This window comes from Tiliqua scincoides, chromosome 6, assembly GCF_035046505.1.
Source record: "Tiliqua scincoides isolate rTilSci1 chromosome 6, rTilSci1.hap2, whole genome shotgun sequence".
Taxonomy (NCBI): Eukaryota; Metazoa; Chordata; class Lepidosauria; order Squamata; family Scincidae; genus Tiliqua; species Tiliqua scincoides.
The window spans coordinates 4,160,001-4,179,008 of NC_089826.1; the positions used below are offsets into that span (position 1 = coordinate 4,160,001).

General features: G+C 48.9%; 1 protein-coding gene across 1 annotated transcript in view; it reads right to left on the reverse strand.

The window, feature by feature from the left end:
• The window catches only part of ADRA1D (adrenoceptor alpha 1D), a 50,441-nt gene extending 32,237 nt beyond the window's left edge, over positions 1-18,204 (reverse strand). The window contains exon 1 of the mRNA XM_066632071.1: positions 17,170-18,204. Within this exon, the coding sequence (XP_066488168.1) occupies positions 17,170-18,121 (952 nt within the window). The 5' untranslated portion in view covers positions 18,122-18,204. The remainder of the gene's footprint in view (positions 1-17,169) is intronic.
• Positions 18,205-19,008: the final 804 nt, after the last annotated feature.

Consider the following 19,008-nt stretch of genomic DNA (forward strand, 5'->3'; position numbering starts at 1 on the left):
TCCCTTGCTAATGTACAAAGCTTTGTCTAAGACACTACAATATATAAACTTGTCCAATGTCCCATGAGCAGTACAGATTGGAATAAAACAGTGGTTCTCAAACCACCAGGACCCACTTTTTAAAATGACACTCTATTGAGACCCACCTAGGTTTACCAGACTTAAATAATAAAGGAAATCTAGAAAGAAATTATTTATTTTTTAATTATTTTTTTAAAAAATAATTATTAATTATTTATTAAGTTGCAATAACCTGAAACAAGATGCTCAGACGTTTATCTCCCTATATTTGTTGGCATCCTTCAGTCTCGGAAGACTATGGTGTCATGCTCTGATTGGTGGTTCTGGAACAGAGTGTCCTCTCCAGTGCACGAAGCCTGGGTAAAGTAGGTATAGAGGATAGGCTGTTACCCATGCAGCAAACTTATATTTATATTTATATTATACTTATATATCCCTATATTTATATTCTTGCAAACTGCAGGAGCTCAGCTCTTTGCAGGGCAAATAGCAGCTATATGATTTTTGAATTGCCTCAGGGCTTGAAGCAATTACCTATCAAATCTTTCCATCACCTATGTTTTCATTGGAGGCTCTGCTCAGCTGCTATGGAACCCACTAAAAATTGGGTCATGACCCACCACTGGGTCCCGAACCGCAGTTTGGGAGCCGTTGGAATAAAATGGTTGGCAACCTTCAGTCTTGAAAGACTATGGTATAAAGCCTACAGCACCCAGTATTCCAAGTCGGTCTCCCATCCAAGTACTAACCAGGTCTGACCTTGCTTAGCTTCTGAGATCAGACAAGATTGGGCATGTGCAGGGTCACAGTTACTACCGGGAATAAAGTAGATGCTGCTGTTTGAGGTCACCATATACTGGTCACCGCTACTTCAAAAAGTGGGTATCTTTCTTGCCATTTTACAGTTGGGGAAAACTGAGGCCCAGAGGGCTGAATCAACTTCATCCTCACCATGTGTTGACCCAGGTCAGTCTTTAAGCCAAATGCACCCATTGCTCCCAATTTGGCCCCATGCCGAAGAGCCCTCTGAGTCTTGTCAAATACATGCAACATCACATTGCACCAGACACCTAACATAACATTGCAGGTATAATAGAGAAAGCAACTTGGATAATTTTGTTCTGAATTCTTAAAAAGTCAGTAGTGTTGCTTAACTTGTTTTATTTTGAATTTTTTTTAACTGTACTTGAATTACATAGTATGTTAATTAATTATAGAATGGAATAAAATTGATTTCTCTGAAAAAAGTTAAGAAGACAAACATGTAAATAAATGGGTAACGTGTATGTTTTTGAAGGATTCCATATTTCCTGTAAATACAATCCATTTATTCCCATGCATTATTGAAGTGCACATTTTGATTGCTTTTTATTCTACCATAGAGATGTTAAATCCTTAATAAATTTTATTTCTATCCCTAAGGTTCAACAAACCTTGGCTGTGTTCCCAACTGGGCCTTGCAGCTCCTAAGGTTGGCACTGAGGTGGTAAACAAACAAATGGACAAAAAAAAACCTGCTGTGGGGCATCTCTGCATCTCCAGTCCCAGTTTCATGTCTTGGAGATTTCCTCATCCTATCAGCAGGCTGGTTAAAAGACTTGCTAAGTGCATAGTCCCTCAGCCACAGAGCATCATTCTTGAAAAGGACACTGCCAGCGCAAGAAATGGCTTCTCTGTGGTTGCCCATTGGGGGGAATGTTGTCTGTGGGCATGTGTTACTGTTGGAGACTGCAGAGTTCTGGCTTTCACCCAAATACGTTAATGAACGCCTGTATCAACAGAGAGCCATCCATTAGGATTAGAAATAAAGAGCTACTTCCTCCACTAGAGCCATGCCTGCCCTTTGCCATGATGCAATGCAGCTTTTTGTTTTGAGCTGGGAATATTTGTCTGGGCGGAATGGCAATCTAGGCACAGGGAGGCCAAGGGAAAGGGGCTTCTTTCTCCAGCTGATCTATGGTGCTTGGAGCTGGGGGGGGGGGGGCAAGAAGGGAGCGGGAGAACCACAACCAGACTTCCATTCTCCGGATCAACGATAGCGCAATCCCAACAACCCATGCAGGGTAGGAGTGGTGCCTGGGCTTGGCCAGGTAGGGCATTGGCCAAGCGCCCCTACCTGTCAAAGGGCACACCTGGCTGGGGCAATCCCTGAAGTCTTGCGAGTGTGCAGTAGGACACTCCCAAAGTTCAGGGATTGGCCCAGCCGGATGTACCCTTTGACAGGTGTGCACCATCAGCAAAGGGGTGTGTGACGCATGGGACCCATTTTTCTTGTCACAGCATACTGACCTCTGCGGTCTTCTCCTCTTGTGATTCTGGCTTCTGGGAGACTCCTCTGGGTTCTGCGGCTCTGTTTCTAGGGCAACTGTCTGCAGTAACGCATTGTCTATCTCTCTTCCTCAAAGCAGAGCTGGTGGAGGAAGAGGAACAGACAATTCATTACTACTAACAGTTGCCCTAGAAACAGAGCTGCAGAACCTGGAAGAGCTTGCCAGTGATTTTCAACCATTTGTGCTCCAAAATCCCACAGCAGACTTGCAGGCCTTCTGTGGCACACCGACACGGCACACCAGTTGAAAATCGCTGTTCTAGCACATGTAGAGGTGGTGATGTCACCACCCCACTGCTGAACCAAAGTCCTTGCAGTATAAAAGAAGACACCCACTGTAGCTTGGGATAGCCTGAGCCTCTCTCATTGACTCTGAGACCATTGGCATGCTAAGAGGGACACACACACATCTTGCCATCCCTTGGGCCTGATTAATCTGCAAATTTGTTACCCTGCACAGCCCTGATCTTGTCTGATCTTGGAAGATAAGCAGGGTCAGGCCTGGTTAGTACTTGGATGGGAGACCGCCTGGGAATACCGGGTGCTGTAGGCTTATACCATAGTCTTTCGAGACTGAAGGTTGCCAACCAGCAGAAGTTGTGTTATGTTCCACGAGCTCATTACAACCCAAGAGTGAGCTTATTGCATGTTCATTCGCAGAGGGCTTGAACTCATTGCATTGACTCTTTTCCGTACTGAACAAGCTTGCTTCTTGGTAAATCGTAGCCCCGAGCATTATAGAAATTGTCAGCTCTGTCCATGTGACCAACTATGGGACACTGAGCATGTGTTTCAGGGGCAGGATGGTGGGGGGGGCAGAGCAGGGGGACCCACCCCCAATATCATGCATCAGCAGCTCTTTTGCACAGAACTTCCACTTGTATACTCTGTACAGATGGGGAATGTGTGAAAGTGTGGGGTAGGAACTACCCCTGGGTCCTCCTTTCCCCCTTCGCATGTTCAGTCCTCTTTTTGGGCAGGTGAACAGGGCTAATCTTTAGGAGACATTAGGGGTAGTAGAAGCAAGTGAATGAAGAGAAGAGAAGAGAAGGGTGTAGAATTGTACCCATGGTCAATAAATTAAGAGCTTCAAGTACCTCAGGGCCCAATCTCATCCAACTTTCCAGCATTGATGGGGCATGTGCGGCATCCTGGAGTGGAGGGGCAGTCATGGATGCCTCCTCAAGGGAGGCAAATGTTTGTTCCCTTACATCGGTGTGCCATTGAGGCTGCATTGGTGTTGAAAATTTGGGTAGGATTGGGTCCTTAAGCAAGTACATTTACTTTAGAGAGAGAGTGTCAGACCAATCCCATCCACACTTTCCTGGGAGTAACCCCCATTGACACTAATGGGACTTACTTCTGAGTAGACATGCATAGGATTGGGCTGTGAGACAGGACAGTACAGCAGTACAAGCAAGAGCTCTGACTTGGAACCTGCCAAGTTCCAACCTCTTGTACGGATGCCTTCCAGGTGCTTAATTACCCTTCTATTTTTGCACTTGAGTACTATATGGTAGTACAGTAGTTTGGGTAGTCAGTTGGGTAGCTAATGCAGGAGACTTACTGAATCTCTGGTGAACTGCCATACATAGTAATACAAGAATGGGCTGCATTCAGCTTAGTGGGCCACAAGTTGTGCTCAGCCAGAGTTACCAACAGGAAGTCATGGATCTAGGCTTAGTAAATTAATTGCAACTGTTCCTTTCCACACAGTCCAGCCTTCTCCTTCCTTTTGGACTAAAAGGAATTTTGCTGCAGCCCTGTGTTAAGTGCCCTTCAAGGAAGCTGTAAAAGATGCTGTTAAATAAACCTGTTCAAATATGAACAAGGTATGTGTGTTCAGATATGTGTTCAGATATGTGTGGGGTCTGAATGAGTCATCTCAGTTCAAGAGACGATAGAGTTCAAATCTGTGATGGATTTATAAGGGCTCACCCCCTCCCAATCTGTTCTACAATGCTATCGGCCTGTGGCATAGCTAGAGGGGGTGCAAAGCACTACGTTTTGCAGGCACTGTGCATACGCCTCTGTTTTTCTCTCACCGCCCGGAATGGCTCAGAAGGGGAGGGGCCACTTACATGCCACAGTGAGGTCCCCTGCAAAACTTAGCGCTTTCCACCCCCATCTAGCTATGCCACTGGGCCCACCTTAGACGATTGTAGCAACTATGTATATTGCTATGTATGTAGCAATATACATCAAGTGCTGTGGATACATAGGAAAAGTGTGCTATAAATAGCAAGCATTGCTATCCACACCTCCACAGCCTAAAGAGGGAAGTTATCCAAAACTTTCCACCCATATGGTTCCTTTTCTTGACTGGCTTGGGTATTATCAGGTATATTATCATGCAATGTCCTACCATTTAATTTAATCACTCCCTTCTAGAGTGAATGGCTCAGTGTTAAAATGCTTTAAAAGGAACATTTGGTTTCCCAAATGAAGGACAATAAATGACTTTGACAACAAGCTGGATGTTGTCAGATACAATACCCGGCATCAAATAAAAGCCCCAATTTAGCTGGCAGGTTATAAATTTGGGGCTGGTTTGCATTTGGGACTTCTGGCCATAAAAGCAGTGGGACAAACACATGGACTATATTCATGGTGGAGGTCAACCAGAAAATTAAGATGTTCCAGACACATCCTTTTACAAGCGTGGGGTCTTTATTGTCTTGGTTGGAGTGTGTTTGTGTGAGTGTTTTAAGAATGTTAAGTCTTACTAGGGGTCTCATTACTGAAATTAAATTGTGTGGTTAATCAAGAGATGCTCAGTTGGGTAGAGGTGAACGAAGATGACCTTCGTTCTTCTAATGCAATCTTCTTGCTGCTTAAACGCATACAGTTTGAGTACGTAAAGAGCTCACTTTACCAACAAGGCTGGTTGGAAACATGAGGTGTTCTGGGCTGGGACAAACTGAAGCCTATGAAGAACCACAGAGAACTTGTGAGTGTGTGCTTGTATCACAAGCTTTCTTACTCCCCTTCAAGTGTTTGGAGACTGTGCAGCCTTTTATGACAGTCTCTTTGGTCATATCATAGGCATTCAAGGCGGGGTTGTCTGGTTTCCAGATCTGAGCTAAAGTGTTAAGGGTTTTGCCTCTTTAGGATCCCTGGGGTTAAATCTCAGGGCTAGGAGCCATAAACAAGGGGCAAGGCCATTCCATTTATGCAAGTATTATAGGCAACTGACCAGGGTCAGAGCAACTGTAAACATTCGTAAGACAGGGCCAGACATGGCCCAGTTGGAGACATTTATGTTGGGCCCCAGGTTCAAATACAAGGTCTGTAAAATCTTAGAGATGTAAATAAAACTGATTACAGACTTTATATCTCTAAGGTAGAATGGAAAGCAATCAAAATGTGTGCTTAAAACGCGCATGTGAGTAAATGGACCAAATGCAGCAAAGCACACTTTAAAATAAAATTGCATTCAAGACTAGAGTAGATTATCATAGTGTGGGATCCCCTTAGGCACGGGAGCAATTGGTCCAATTAGTTTAAAGCTGGACCTGCATGAGAAAGTGCATGTGGGATTCCCAGGTGCCTCTCCACCCAGGCACTGACCAGGCATGGATCTATTTAGATTCAGCAAGGCAGCCGTATAGTTTACATCCTCGCCGGACCATGCCCTGTGACTTTCTGGTGGATGTTTCTGCTGTTTACCTCCTGGTTCATCAGGCTCCACCCCTGAGCCACCAGACACAGGTAGTATTTGCCTCATGGGGTGAGATGATGCCCTGATGATGCCCAAGTCACAGTTAGGCTTCTTCCCAGCCCTCCATCCTCTGCTCTTAGAACATAAGAAGAGCCCCGCAGAATCTGGCCAAAGGCTCATCCAGTCCAGCTTCCTGTATCTCATAGTGGCCCACCAGATGGTGGGCAAGGTTCACACTTTGAGCCTTATGAGGTCTGGCTACTCTTTCAAAGCTCTCTGAGAGGATCAGGCAGGACTGCTTTGTTTTTTTTGTAACCCCCTTTATAACAGGGGTTCGGATTGCTCTGCCCCCCCTCTCCCAGCTTGCATTCCATTCTCATTCCAGAACTAAAGTCAACTTTTGTGCCTTTGGCAATATCCAGAATCCACATTTAACTATTTTTTTTTTTTTTTTGTAAAAGTATTCTGAATCTTTTCAAAAGCAACTTCCAGGAAACCCATGAAATTTTATTTCCTGGGGATGGATTTTTAAGGCTCTAACGTTAAGCAGCCACTTTCTGGATTCCAAACTTGCTACTCCCCACCTTTAAAATCCCTAAATGCAGAAGTAGCCATAATTGGTCACGCTGGAAAAAAGACATTTGAATTAAGAGAGCACGAACTCACATTTTTGCAAGCATATTTCAGCCAGCAGCAGCATTTGCTTGAGATTTTTTTTTAAAAACACAAATCCTTTCCAGCTCTACTCATGCACTTGGAACTGGCTGCGTAGACCACTTGGTCCCCCTCTCTAGCTGTCACTCATACGGATTGCAGGAGATCTCTGCAGGCTGTGCACGTATTCTGCTGGGGAATCAGGTTGCTGAATGAGTGCAGCTGAGTCTAGCAGAAACTGGAGACAAGATAGTCACGAGTCTGGAACCCGCTTCTACAAACCTACCTAAAGGGGGTCTGCCCAGCCCAGGCTGCAAGTATGCAACCAGGTGGAAAAACGGGAGACTGAAATTGTAGATCCCGCTTGAGGAGGTTTGGATAAACTCATTTCCTGGTTTCTATACAGGATGTCCAAATCTCATAAGATTTTCCCCTTTGAAGTGAAAGAAGGGTGGCCAAGCTACCTCCGAAACTAGGGTGAAACCTAGGGGCAGTCCTGTGCCCCCTTGGTGTAGCGCCTAGGGCATGTGCCCCACAGGCTCTGCCCTAGTTACACCTCTGGCTGAGCCAATAAAAGGTTGGAAGAACGAACAGCAAACAGGCCTGAGAGCAACTGATATGAAAGAAAGGGGAAAACAGAAACACAGTAGCATAGCTAGAGGGGGTGCAAAGCACTAAGTTTTTCAGGAGCTTGAACACACAGTGCAAGGGGTCCCTCCCTCTCCCCTTCGGAACCATTCCCGTTCAGGCTCCTGCAAAACTTAGTGCTTTCTGCCCCCTCTAGCTACGCTAACGCAGAGACAGCAAGTTACGGGTTGGAAAGAGGCTGAACGCATTGGAATGAATGAACATTTGACTGCCATTTTATGAAATTAACAAGGACACTGGAATCACTGGTCTGTTTTTTTTTTAAGGACTGGTCCCATTACAGGAGAATTAAAAAAAAAATGTGGACTTCATCGCCTCTTTGGACAACTGAAAACGCAGGGTGGAATGCAGATGGGATTATCTGCTTTCTAAGCAGAACTGTGGAGTGATTACGAACCATGTTCTCTAACTCTGGTTTAATCAACGTGTCTGGTTTGCAATTAATAGAGAAGAGAAGTCAAATAAATGAGTTAAAGCAACAAAATGAGAGACTCTGAAATCTATATTAATCAGGATTAGGGGAGACTTTAAAATGTATGATGATTACATAAACCGATTATAGACAAGTCGGAGTGACGCACTTTCAGTTCTTGTTTCGCTGGGGTGTGGAAACAACAGTGATCTGTCTTGGTTTGTGTGCTCACTGAGTTCCCAAGTTGTCCTAAATAACAGGCAGTTTCTTTTAGCAGTATGTTTTTAAAGATTTCCAAAGGATGAGAGAAGGAACTGTACCCATCTAGGTGTCCTGTAAAATTGGAGGAATGGTCTCCACTGAACACAGTAAATGTATGTAGGAGCAGGATGTAAGTCTCACTTACATCCTGTAGAAAACTGTAGAGCAAACTGGGGAGTTGGGAAAAATCTAGCAATTGAGAATTGAGGGAAGGGGGGCACTGTTGGGTATTCCACCCCCAGCAGCCACATTTCTTTGGCTGGCCTTGTTGGAACTAATCCCATTTGGGGCACTTGGGGCAAAACTGGAGGGTGCTCATAGGGTTTCATTGGGGAGAGATGAAGCAGGGTGATTTTGGGGATAGGCTTGGATGATATACCCAATCCTGAACCAGTCCCCTGCACATGTCCATAATCCCTTGGGGGCGGTTTAAGATCAGGAACATCATCTAATATCATTCTTGGTTCCTTCCCATTTCTATCCATTGCAATGAGACCACTAATTGAGAAGGAAGGGAGGAGGTAGGATGCACCTGCAGCCTGAGTGCACATGTTCCTATGTGGTCCTAAAGATACAGGCAGTTTCCTTTAGCAGATTTCCAAAGAGCGAGAGAAGGGGCTGTACCACAATTATGTGGGGCCAGTTCAGGATCATCCCAACCGGCCCCTCGCGGAACAAGACCTCTCAGAAGGCATTGCAGATTGCCTGTATTCCTTGTGTTTTGGAGCAATTTGACAAGGAAGCAGGCGGTGTCATGAATATGTACAGTTTAGGCCTAGTAGCATTGCAAAGCCTGAACCAAGCTAAAACAGTAACACAGAAGTGGCTTGCAGTTCCTAGCTGCTAGGAATTTACAACTCAATGGAAGGTGATTATGTAGCACCTAGGCAGCCAGAAAGACGCCCCTCAAGGATGGAATGCAGCTGTAGATCTCCAGGGGGGAGGGAAGAGCTGAGAGGGCGAGCATCCAGCCCCACTTCCGGAGGACAGGGTCTTTTGGTCTTTGTCTCTTGGTGAGATAGGTGGTGGGTGCACATCCTGCCCCGCCAGGACCATGTGGCCTCTTAGGTAACTGACCTGAGGATCTACAAAAGAAGCTGACCCAGGTGAGAGTCAGAGAATAATAGAGTTAGCCAGTTAGCTTTGTTGTTTTATGCTGATATGTTTCCTAGAAGTTTTTATGCCTCTAGCATTTGCTGCCTTTTGTAACTTTTTGTAACCCTATGTACTTAATAAAGTAAAACTCCTTTTACCATGTTGGTTCATTGTCTGTTGGGGACAAAGGTTCAGAATCCTGCCTAGCCGTTCAGCAAGCTACCCAAAATCCTCATTGTGGACTAGAAACTTGAGGACTGAGACTTTAAGTAAAGAAAGTGCTCAGTGCCTTCAAGGGATATAGTTAAGCCTAGAGGGTCTCCGTGTCCCTGGACTGAGGCACTGGCTCTTACAGGGTGGTGGCAGTACTACCGAACAGGGATCTTTGAGGGCTCTAGGGTTCAGAACCAACAACCCTGAGCACCCCGAAACCCTGGGAGTGAGACCAAGTATATGACAGGCGGGTGGGCAGTCAGAGAGCTCAGTCCTTACCTGAGCAAGAACCAGTCACTCAGACTCAGGTACTAGGCTGGGCTGGGCAGATTTACAGTCTCAGGTGTGGCTCCTTTTGTCACTTGGTCCCTGCCCAGCTGGCAGTTGCGATAATACCCTTAGGCAAAGCAGTAGCTAGAGGGGAGCCAGGATGGGCATTGCCCACCTTGAGTCAGCAGTTTGCCCACCCTCGCTTACTTATTTTGCACACCAGTGTATATACTCGACATAATTGCCCACCCTGAAAAAATAGTCACCCACCCACCTCTAGAATCCCGATGGTGGGCCTGCCCTTGGGCCACTCACAGAGACGATGCTGAAGTGTAACAGGTGAGCCACTTTCTGCCTTTCAAGCTCCCATGGCAATGCAGAGAGACCCCTGACTCTCCAGTGTCTTATGGTAGCGGTACAGGATATTTTGCCATCTCCCAATATTTGCACAGTTTGGCTGTCGGCCAGTTCAAGCAGGCAACCTCATTTTTCCATCCCAGCTCCCTCAATCCGTATTCAAGAGAGGCAAACGCTGAGTCATGTCCACTGAGTCAGACAGTATAAAAATAGCCGGATCACTTTTACCTTCATCAGATAAATTACCTATTTTAAATATATCTTAGATCGCTGTATGAAGAAGTACAATTCTAGCTTGCTTTTTCAGATTTTGCATTAAGGCTTATTTACATTGAAATTACAAAACTTTTGGCCTCCTGTATTTGCCGTGTATCGTGCCCAAGTTGGACACAGAGCCCCATGTCAAGCAGGAAGTAGTGAGCTTAATGCTTCCTCTGACACAGCGGTGTAGCTAGAGGGCGTGCAAAGCATTAGGTTTTGCAGGGAGCCTCACTGCGGTGTGCAAGCAGCCCTTCCCCCTCCTCTCCGGAGTCATTCGGAGCAAAAAGGAATGGCTCTAAAGGGGAGGGGCCGCTTGCACGCCACGGTAAGGCTCCCTGCTTTGTACCCCCTCTAGCTATGCCACTGCTCTGACATTTTCAAGTTTCTAGGAATCTAACTGCGCACATCTGTATAATAACATAAGAACAGCCCCACTGGATCAGGCCATAGGCCCATCTAGTCCAGCTTCCTGTATTTCACAGCGGCCCACCAAATGCCCCAGGGAGCGCAACAGATAACAAGAGACCTGCAAGGCCTCCTGGGAATTGTAGTTAAGAACATAAGAACAGCCCCGCTGGATCAGGCCATAGGCCCATCTAGTCCAGCTTCCTGGATCTCACAGCGGCCCACCAAATGCCCCAGGGAGCACACCAGATAACAAGAGACCTCATCCTGGTGCCCTCCCTTGCATCTGACATTCTGACATAGCCCATTTCTAAAATCAGGAGGTTGCGCATACACATCATGGCTTGTACCCCGTAATGGATTTTTCCTCCAGAAACTTGTCCAATCCCCTTTTAAAGGCATCCAGGCCAGATGCCATCACCACATCCTGTGGCAAGGAGTTCCACAGACCAGCCAATTAGAGGATAGGTCCTCTCATGGATTGAGAACTGGTTGAAGAACACATCTGCATTGCTATCTACTTAATAAGTGTCTGCCGTGATTTCATTCGGTCTCTTGCAGATTCGCCCTGGCTGCTTCACAGAAAAAGCTCCCTCACATCTAAGAATTTAGCACAGGAAAGATGGTACTCTACAACACTTAGGAGGCTTTTTCTGTCAGGGAACAGGCAAAAATCAAAACCCAAAATAACTGCCACCTCAGTTTTGACATCTCATTCTGTAAAATGGGTATGAAATGGGCTCTAAATCTCATGGAAAGGAAACATTCTAATCAGCAGGTCACTGTGTTTCCTCCCTGATGTCTGGCTTGTAAACAGCTGTTTGCCTGTAGCAAATTAGAATTTAGGAAAACATACTTTTTAAACATAGTGAAAAGGAATTTTTTGTTTTCAAAACAGAAAAAGTTTGATGTGGCCCTCTCCCTGACATGCCATTGTTGCCTTACATGGAAATATACAGGTATATGTGGTGCATGCCAGGAACACATGTTCTTGGCCAGCTCGCGTTGCTTTGCTTGGGCTGATGGCGAGAGAACACCAAGTCCCACAGGACTGTGGGAAAAAGGCCAAACTTTGGCTTGTTGGTGCAGCCTCTCTCCTTCTTTCACTGGCTCATGAAAAGGCTTGCCCTGAAACATTCCACGGCAAGTTGCGCCTTGCTCGGTTGTCTGATTCAGACATGCAAGAATGCCACATCTTCGGAGCTTCCTGGCTTTGGAAGGAGAAGCAATGCAGGCAAATAGGTGAACAGAGGTGGGTGCCCCCTCCCCAATTTGCTGCCCGAGGCGACCGCTTCAGTTGGCCTCATGGATGGGCCGGCCCTGATTGTGTGGGAGACTTGTTTCCTCACCCAGGAGGTGAGTGGACGGCCTGTTTAGAGGCCATCAAAGATGCTTCCAAGTATGCCCTGGGAGGGTGGAGGCAGAAAGGCGTGTGAGAAGAAGTCATAGCAGCAAGGAAACAAGCTTATTGTGGGATGCTAATTAGGGTTAATCCGAGGGAAGGGTTTACGTCACCCCTTACTGCTGTGTCAGGAGAGTTTCAACCCAGTTCAAGGACAGGAACATTCAGCCCCTCAGGTGGAGGCGGGAAGAGCGTTCATCTCATCTGCCTCGACTCCTCCCTTGTTGAACAAACAGCTTTTCTTGATGCCTCATTACCCCGACCTGGCCTGATTAATGGCACAGGCATTTTTTGAGGCGGCTGGGGAACCTGAACCTGTGGAGCAGTTGCGCAGGAACTGGATTCAGAGGCCAGCCCGCTCCCATAAAGCAAGTTCCCCATGCACTGAAGCGACACCCACAGGTGCCACCTCTAATCTTGCCTTGGAAGGCCGGAGGCCTGAAAGGGCCTGAAGCCTCTTCCAACAGATGTCACTTCCGGTAGCGTAGCTACTGGGGTGGCGGCATGGCGAGTATTGCAGGGGCCGCAATGCGTCGTGTGAGTGGCCCCTCCCACTGAAGCAAGTGGGAGGAACCGCTTACATGGTGCATTGCAGCACCTGCAATACTTACCGCACCACCCCCCATAGCTATGCTACGGGTCACTTCTTAGTGATGCAGAAGCTGGTCCAATCAAGACCCTTCTGTCTGCACTCTTGGGGTAATGTGAGAGTCCTCGGGCCATGATGGAGAAGCCCACCATGTGGCTCCCTCTAGTATTGCCCCCAGGGCTAGCCCAAGACCTCCTGATGCCTGAGATGACTTATCAAATGCTGCCGCCCCTAACCCAGTGATGTTCCAGCCTCTGCCCCTCCCACTCCCCAGTGCTGTAGCTCAGCAATTTCCTCCCCTCCACAGTTCCTCTTCGTCTCTGTCCGCCATTTTCTTTTCCAGTCCAGGGAGTGGCAATGGAGGCAGGAAGGTGGGCAGAGGTGGGCTACCCCAACCTTTCTGCTACCTGAAGCGACTGCTTCAGTTGGCCTCATGGGCAGTGTTCCCTCCAAGGTGCGCAGCTCCCAGTCGAGCTCCATGCAGTGCAGAACCTGGAAACTCAGAGGTTCGGCAGTGATGTGATGATGTCACTGCCCAACATCTGGAAGCACTGTTGTGGTCATGGCACCAGACAGTTGTTGGAGGGATCCGCACACTGGCCAGCCTGAATTGCCCCTCAGTACATATCAAGCAGCCTTATACCGAGTTAAACATTTGGTCCACCTAAGGTCAGTATCCAGGGTTTCAGACAGAAACATCTCCCCTTACTTGGAGATGTCAGGAACTGAATCCAGAATCTTCTGCATCTACTACTGAGCATGGCTGGCAGGCAAAGGAGCTTGAGCAGAGAGGTTTCATGCCTGTGACATTCATGTTTTCCAGTGGTGGAGTGGCCCTGCAGTGTCATTTAAGGAGAGTCCCTTAGTGGCAAATGTACCCATTGCTCAGAATGAGATGGTAGACTGAGGTGGGAGAATTCTATGGACCACTTAAGATTGCAGGTGGACGGACTGGGTTTTCCAGTCCCTCCCTGTAAGAAAGTGCTCTCTGCAGAGCAAACGAGCACATCAGGGTGAAAGGGTCAGTGCAAACTTCTCCCTGATGTGCTTCTTTGCTACATGCAGGGAGTATTCAGAAATGGGCAGCTGTCTGCAGCCTGGGGTGGCCAGTGCCAACAGCTTTGCACTGCAGGGCCAAAGTGGACATTGCATGAAGCAGGTCATTTGCCCTGGGGGGGGGGGCTTGATTTTCCTTCTGGGTGCAGCACTTTGCACGTGGCTCCATCAGCACTCAGCTCACTGTGGCTGCATGGTGAGTAGGGTGGCTGAGGGAGGGGTGGCAAGGGCGTGGGCCCTGCGTGAATGCTGTGCTTTGGGCCCCACCACTCCTGACGTTGGCCCTGCGTAGGAGACCCCGATTCAGATTGTGGCCATGGTGGGGGAGGGGGATTAAGCCTACCCCTCGACCATGTTCTGGACCCAGATGAAGCTCCCCTGCATGTGTCATCGCCCTGGAAAAAAAGCTTCAGTGGGCTGTAATGGGAGCTTTCTACTCAGTGTGGTGAAGATCATGACTGCGTGGGGAGTAGGCCTAAAGCCCCTTCCACTGCTGTGGTCCTGACCCCACTGGCCCTGAGACGGCCCAACCTGATTTGCTGCCTGAAACTGCAGTCAGTCTACCGCCCCCCCCCCTGCAGTTCTGCTGACCACCCCCGTGTCAGCCAGTCAGTCAGCCAACTCATAAGAACATAAGAACAGCCCCACTGGATCAGGCCAGAGGCCCATCTAGTCCAGCTTCCTGTATCTCACAGCGGCCCACCAAATGCCCCAGGGAGCACACCAGATAACAAGAGACCTGCAAGGCCTCCTGGGAATTGTAGTTAAGAACATAAGAACAGCCCCACTGGATCAGGCCATAGGCCCACCTAGTCCAGCTTCCTGTATCTCACAGCGGCCCACCAAATGCCCCAGGGAGCGCACCAGATAACAAGAGACCTGCAAGGCCTCCTGGGAATTGTAGTTAAGAACATAAGAACAGCCCCACTGGCTCAGGCCATAGGCCCATCTAGTCCAGCTTCCTGTATCTCACAGCGGCCCACCAAATGCCCCAGGGAGCGCACCAGATAACAAGAGACCTGCAAGGCCTCCTGGGAATTGTAGTTAAGAACATAAGAACAGCCCCACTGGATCAGGCCAGAGGCCCATCTAGTCCAGCTTCCTGTATCTCACAGCGGCCCACCAAATGCCCCAGGGAGCGCACCAGATAACAAGAGTCCTCATCCTGGTGCCCTCCCTTGCATCTGGCCTTCTGACATAGCCCATTTCTAAAATCAGGAGGTTGCACATACACATCATGGCTTGTACCCCGTAATGGATTTTTCCTCCAGAAACTTGTCCAATCCCCTTTTAAAGGCGTCCAGGCTAGACGCCATCACCACATCCTGTGGCAAGGAGTTCCACAGACCAACCACACGCTGAGTAAAGAAATATTTTCTTTTGTCTGTCCTAACTCTCCCAACACTCAATTTTAGTGGATGTCCCCTGGTTCTGGTGTTATGTGAGAGTGTAAAGAGCATCTCTCTATCCACTCTGTCCATCCCCTGCATAATTTTGTATGTCTCAATCATGTCCCCCCTCAGGCGTCTCTTTTCTAGGCTGAAGAGGCCCAAACGCCGTAGCCTTTCCTCATAAGGAAGGTGCCCCAGCCCAGTAATCATCTTAGTCGCTCTCTTTTGCATCCCTCCCCCCTACCCAAGTACCACCATCCTCTACCCCCACCACTGGTTCTAAACTGGCCAGGCTGGAAGCAGAACCTCTCAACTCCCAGCATTCTCTCCACCACCATCTGGCTAGTTCACAGCTAGCGGGAGTTGCAGAAAGGGCAGGGAGCCCTTTTGGCAGCAGTGCCCTTCAGCATCAGCCACACTGCTGAAGTCAGGGGGGACTTGTGTAGCAACCCCATTTCTTAATTGCAGGGCAGTTCAAATCCATTTCCAGCTGGCTTGGAGGCGTAGTGTGGGCGTGCATGGAATTGGGCCGGCAAGGTGACAATCACAGCCCATTCCCAATCACTTGAAGGAAGAGTTCGCTTGGAACAAAAGCTCAAAGTCTTGCTGAACCGAAACGGGGCATTGGCAGCCTAGGCAGGCCAGACCACAAGCAGCAGGAACATTGATGTCCTTCAAACCCCTGCAATGGATCTTGGGGCACCTCTCCTGGTATGTGCAGTGCAGGTCCTTGGGACAGCACGTGAGGCTTTTGCTTGAGTCAGACCATGGATCCATCTAGCTCAGGAGTTTCAACACTGACTGGCAGTGGCTCTGCAGGGTTCCAGGCAGAGAACCCTACCTCAAGATGCCAGAGACTGGAGCTGAGATTTCTGCATGCAAAGCATGTGCTAAGCTGCTGAGCTACAATCCTGTCCCTATCCCACCATAGGCCTCCAGAAAGTTACTGTCTAGGGAGCTCAGTCCCAACGTGCTTGGATTCTTATTTCCAAGTGAGTGTAGCCGTTTGCATGAGGACTAATGCCAAGCAAAGAGAACTTGCCTCCAGCTCCAGGATTACTGGCAGCTTTTCAATTGGAGCCGGAAAAAAGGGGTAGTTTCACTCTAGGCCTAAGAGCCCTGCTGGATCAGGCCAAAAAACCATCGAGTCCAGCCTCCTGTATCTCACAGTAGCTCACCGGATGCCCCAAAGCACACAGGGCAAGAGACCTGCATCCCGGTGCCCTCCCTTGCACCTGGTATTCTGAAGTAGCCTGCTTCTAAAATCAGGAGGTTGCACATACCCATCGCGGCTTGTCACCTGTGATGGACTCTTCCTCCAGAAATTTGTCCAATCCTCTTTTAAAGGCATCCAGGCCAGATGCCATCGCGACATCCTGTGGCAAGGAGTTCCACAGACTAATTACATGCTGGGTAAAGAAATATTTTCTTTTGTCTGTCCTAGCTCTCCCAACAATTTTAGTGGATGTCCCCTAGTTCTGGTGTTATGTGAGAGGGAAAAGAACACCCCCCTATCCACTTTATCCTTCCCCTGCATAATTTTCCTGAATCCTGTCCCCCCCCAAGGCTCATTTTTTTCTAGACTGACGAGACCCAAAGGCTGTAGCTTTTCCTCGTAAGGGAGGTGCCCCAGCCCAGTAATCAGTAATTACTTTCTCAGCTCTTGGAGCGATACTGATAGTATTGTGTTTTGCTATGCTGTAGGCTGCTTCAAAAACTGTTGGTAAGTAGCACAGATGTATACTTGTGACACAGTTATAAATACTTTAAATAAAGAAATAAAATACATCTCTTCATCTTATTCAGCCTTAGAACAGATGTTTAGTGGGATGACAGTTCTGCAAGGAAGGCCATTGCTGGTCCCACTGGGCAGATAGGGTGACCAGGTGGAGAGAGCTGGCCCAAAGCTATCCAGTGTGTCCAGGGCTCAGCTGGAATTCAAAAGCAGGCCTTTTAGATCCACTGGGTGGCCCCATACTGGTTGAAAGGGACTCCCCCACTGCCAACCCATTTCAGCAGTTCAGGAATTCTGGAAAGGAAGTCCTAATGAGGCTGTCACACTGACCTCCCCAGCCACACACTGATGAGAAATTAGAATTAAGCACTCAGAGTATCGCACAGTGAAAGCAAGATTTCCCACTTACCGAAAGGCAGTACAAAAAAGAAAGGCAGCCAGCAGAGGATGAAGACACCAACCACGATCGCAAGAGTCTTGGCAGCTTTCTTCTCCCTGGAGAACTTCAGGAGACGCACCGAAAGGGAGCTCCTGAAAGTGTGCCCCTTGTTCTTGGCACTGGCTAGGGAGTCCTCCAGGACACTGCGACAGTGGATCCGAAGGACGACCTCCATGGACTTGTTCCGCTCCTTCTTGACTCCGGCCTCCAAGCTCTTGGTGGTCCTCCTGGCCACCACGTAGATGTTGAAATACATCACCAGGATGACCGTGAGAGGCAAGTAGAAGGAGAAGAGGGAGGAGAAGACCGCATAGCCTGGCTCCTCGGTGATGCTGCAGTGCTGCTCGTTCTCGGGGGGTGCCTCTTTCCAGCCCAGGAGGGGCCCGATGGAGATGACCATGGAGGACAACCAAACCACTACCAAGATGATCACCGCCTTCTTCTCGGTCATGATGGTCGGGTACTTGAGCGAGTACTTGACCCCGATATAGCGATCCACTGAGATGATGCACAGGCTCATGATGGACGCCGTGCAGCACAACACGTCCACGGCCGCCCAGATGTCGCAGAAGATGCGCCCGAAGACCCAGTAGTCCAGGACTTCCAAGGTGGCCGAGAAGGGCAAGACCGTGGTGCTGAGGAGCAAGTCGGCAATGGCCAAGTTGATGATGAAGTAGTTGGTCACTGTCTGCAAGTGACGGTTGCAGGCCACGGAGAGGATGACCAGGATGTTGCCCACAATGGCCGAGAGGATGAAGAGGGCCAGGAAGACCCCAACGCCCACGGACTGCAGGCTCAGGGCCAAGGTGGTGCTACTGTTGGAGTGGGCGTCTTCTCCTGCCAAGGAGCCATTGACACTTTCCGCAGCCTCTCCCGTGTGGTTCCCATTCAAGCTGGCATTAATCCGGTCAGTGAAAGTCATTCTTTTTAGAAAGGGCCCGTTTCCATGGGGGGCAGGCTCCGTGCAGAAGGGATGCCCAGGAAAGGAGCCACCAGCATGCTGCCTCCCCCCTCCCGAATCACCCCGGCTCCTGTAGGGCACCTGGCTGTCTTCCTCCCACCCACCCCCAGGTGCCTGCAGCTAACAAGTCTCTGTCTCAAATACAAAGAGTTTGCTCCCTTCCTCCGCAGTCAGTGTGGCAGAATAAATCCTTCCAAGGACAGACCTTCTCCCCACACTTCTCCCAGCATCACCCTACACCATCAGGAATGCTGCTCCGCACCTATACCACCTCCGCATGCATCAGCCAGGCACACAGAAGCAGGCAGCCACGGCAGAATCCGTTGGGATACATACCAGACCTCCACTGCTCTGCCCTCCCAAGAGACAGTGCCAAGAGCCTGGGCAGATCCCCCTCTTCCATTTATCTGCCCTCTCTTGTCTCACCCATCAGGTGTCTTGCCAGGGTGCCCTCTTCCAGCCAACTCCTCCACTACTTCCTCAGTCAAACTCTGTGGCCAGCAAGATCTTCCTGCCTTCTCTCTGGTCACCCCACCGGAGGGGGTGGGGGGTGAAATCCCTTGCACACACAAAAAGAAGTTGAATTAAAAAAAAAATAAACAAAAATCAACCAGAAATGGGGGGTAGTGATGTGGGTGGCAATGCCCCCCCCTTCTTGGTCCTCAGGTTGCCTTCATCCAGGATGGTGGGCTGCTGAAGCAGCTGCAGGTGTTTTTGGAAGGCGGTCCTCCTGGTCCCAGGAGGTGCCTTGTCAGTTTCCAGTGCCGGCTGGTCAATTTCACGCCCGGATCCGGGGCGATCAATGGCATTCAGTGCGCGGCGCCTTTGCGGTGCAATCCGAGTGGGAG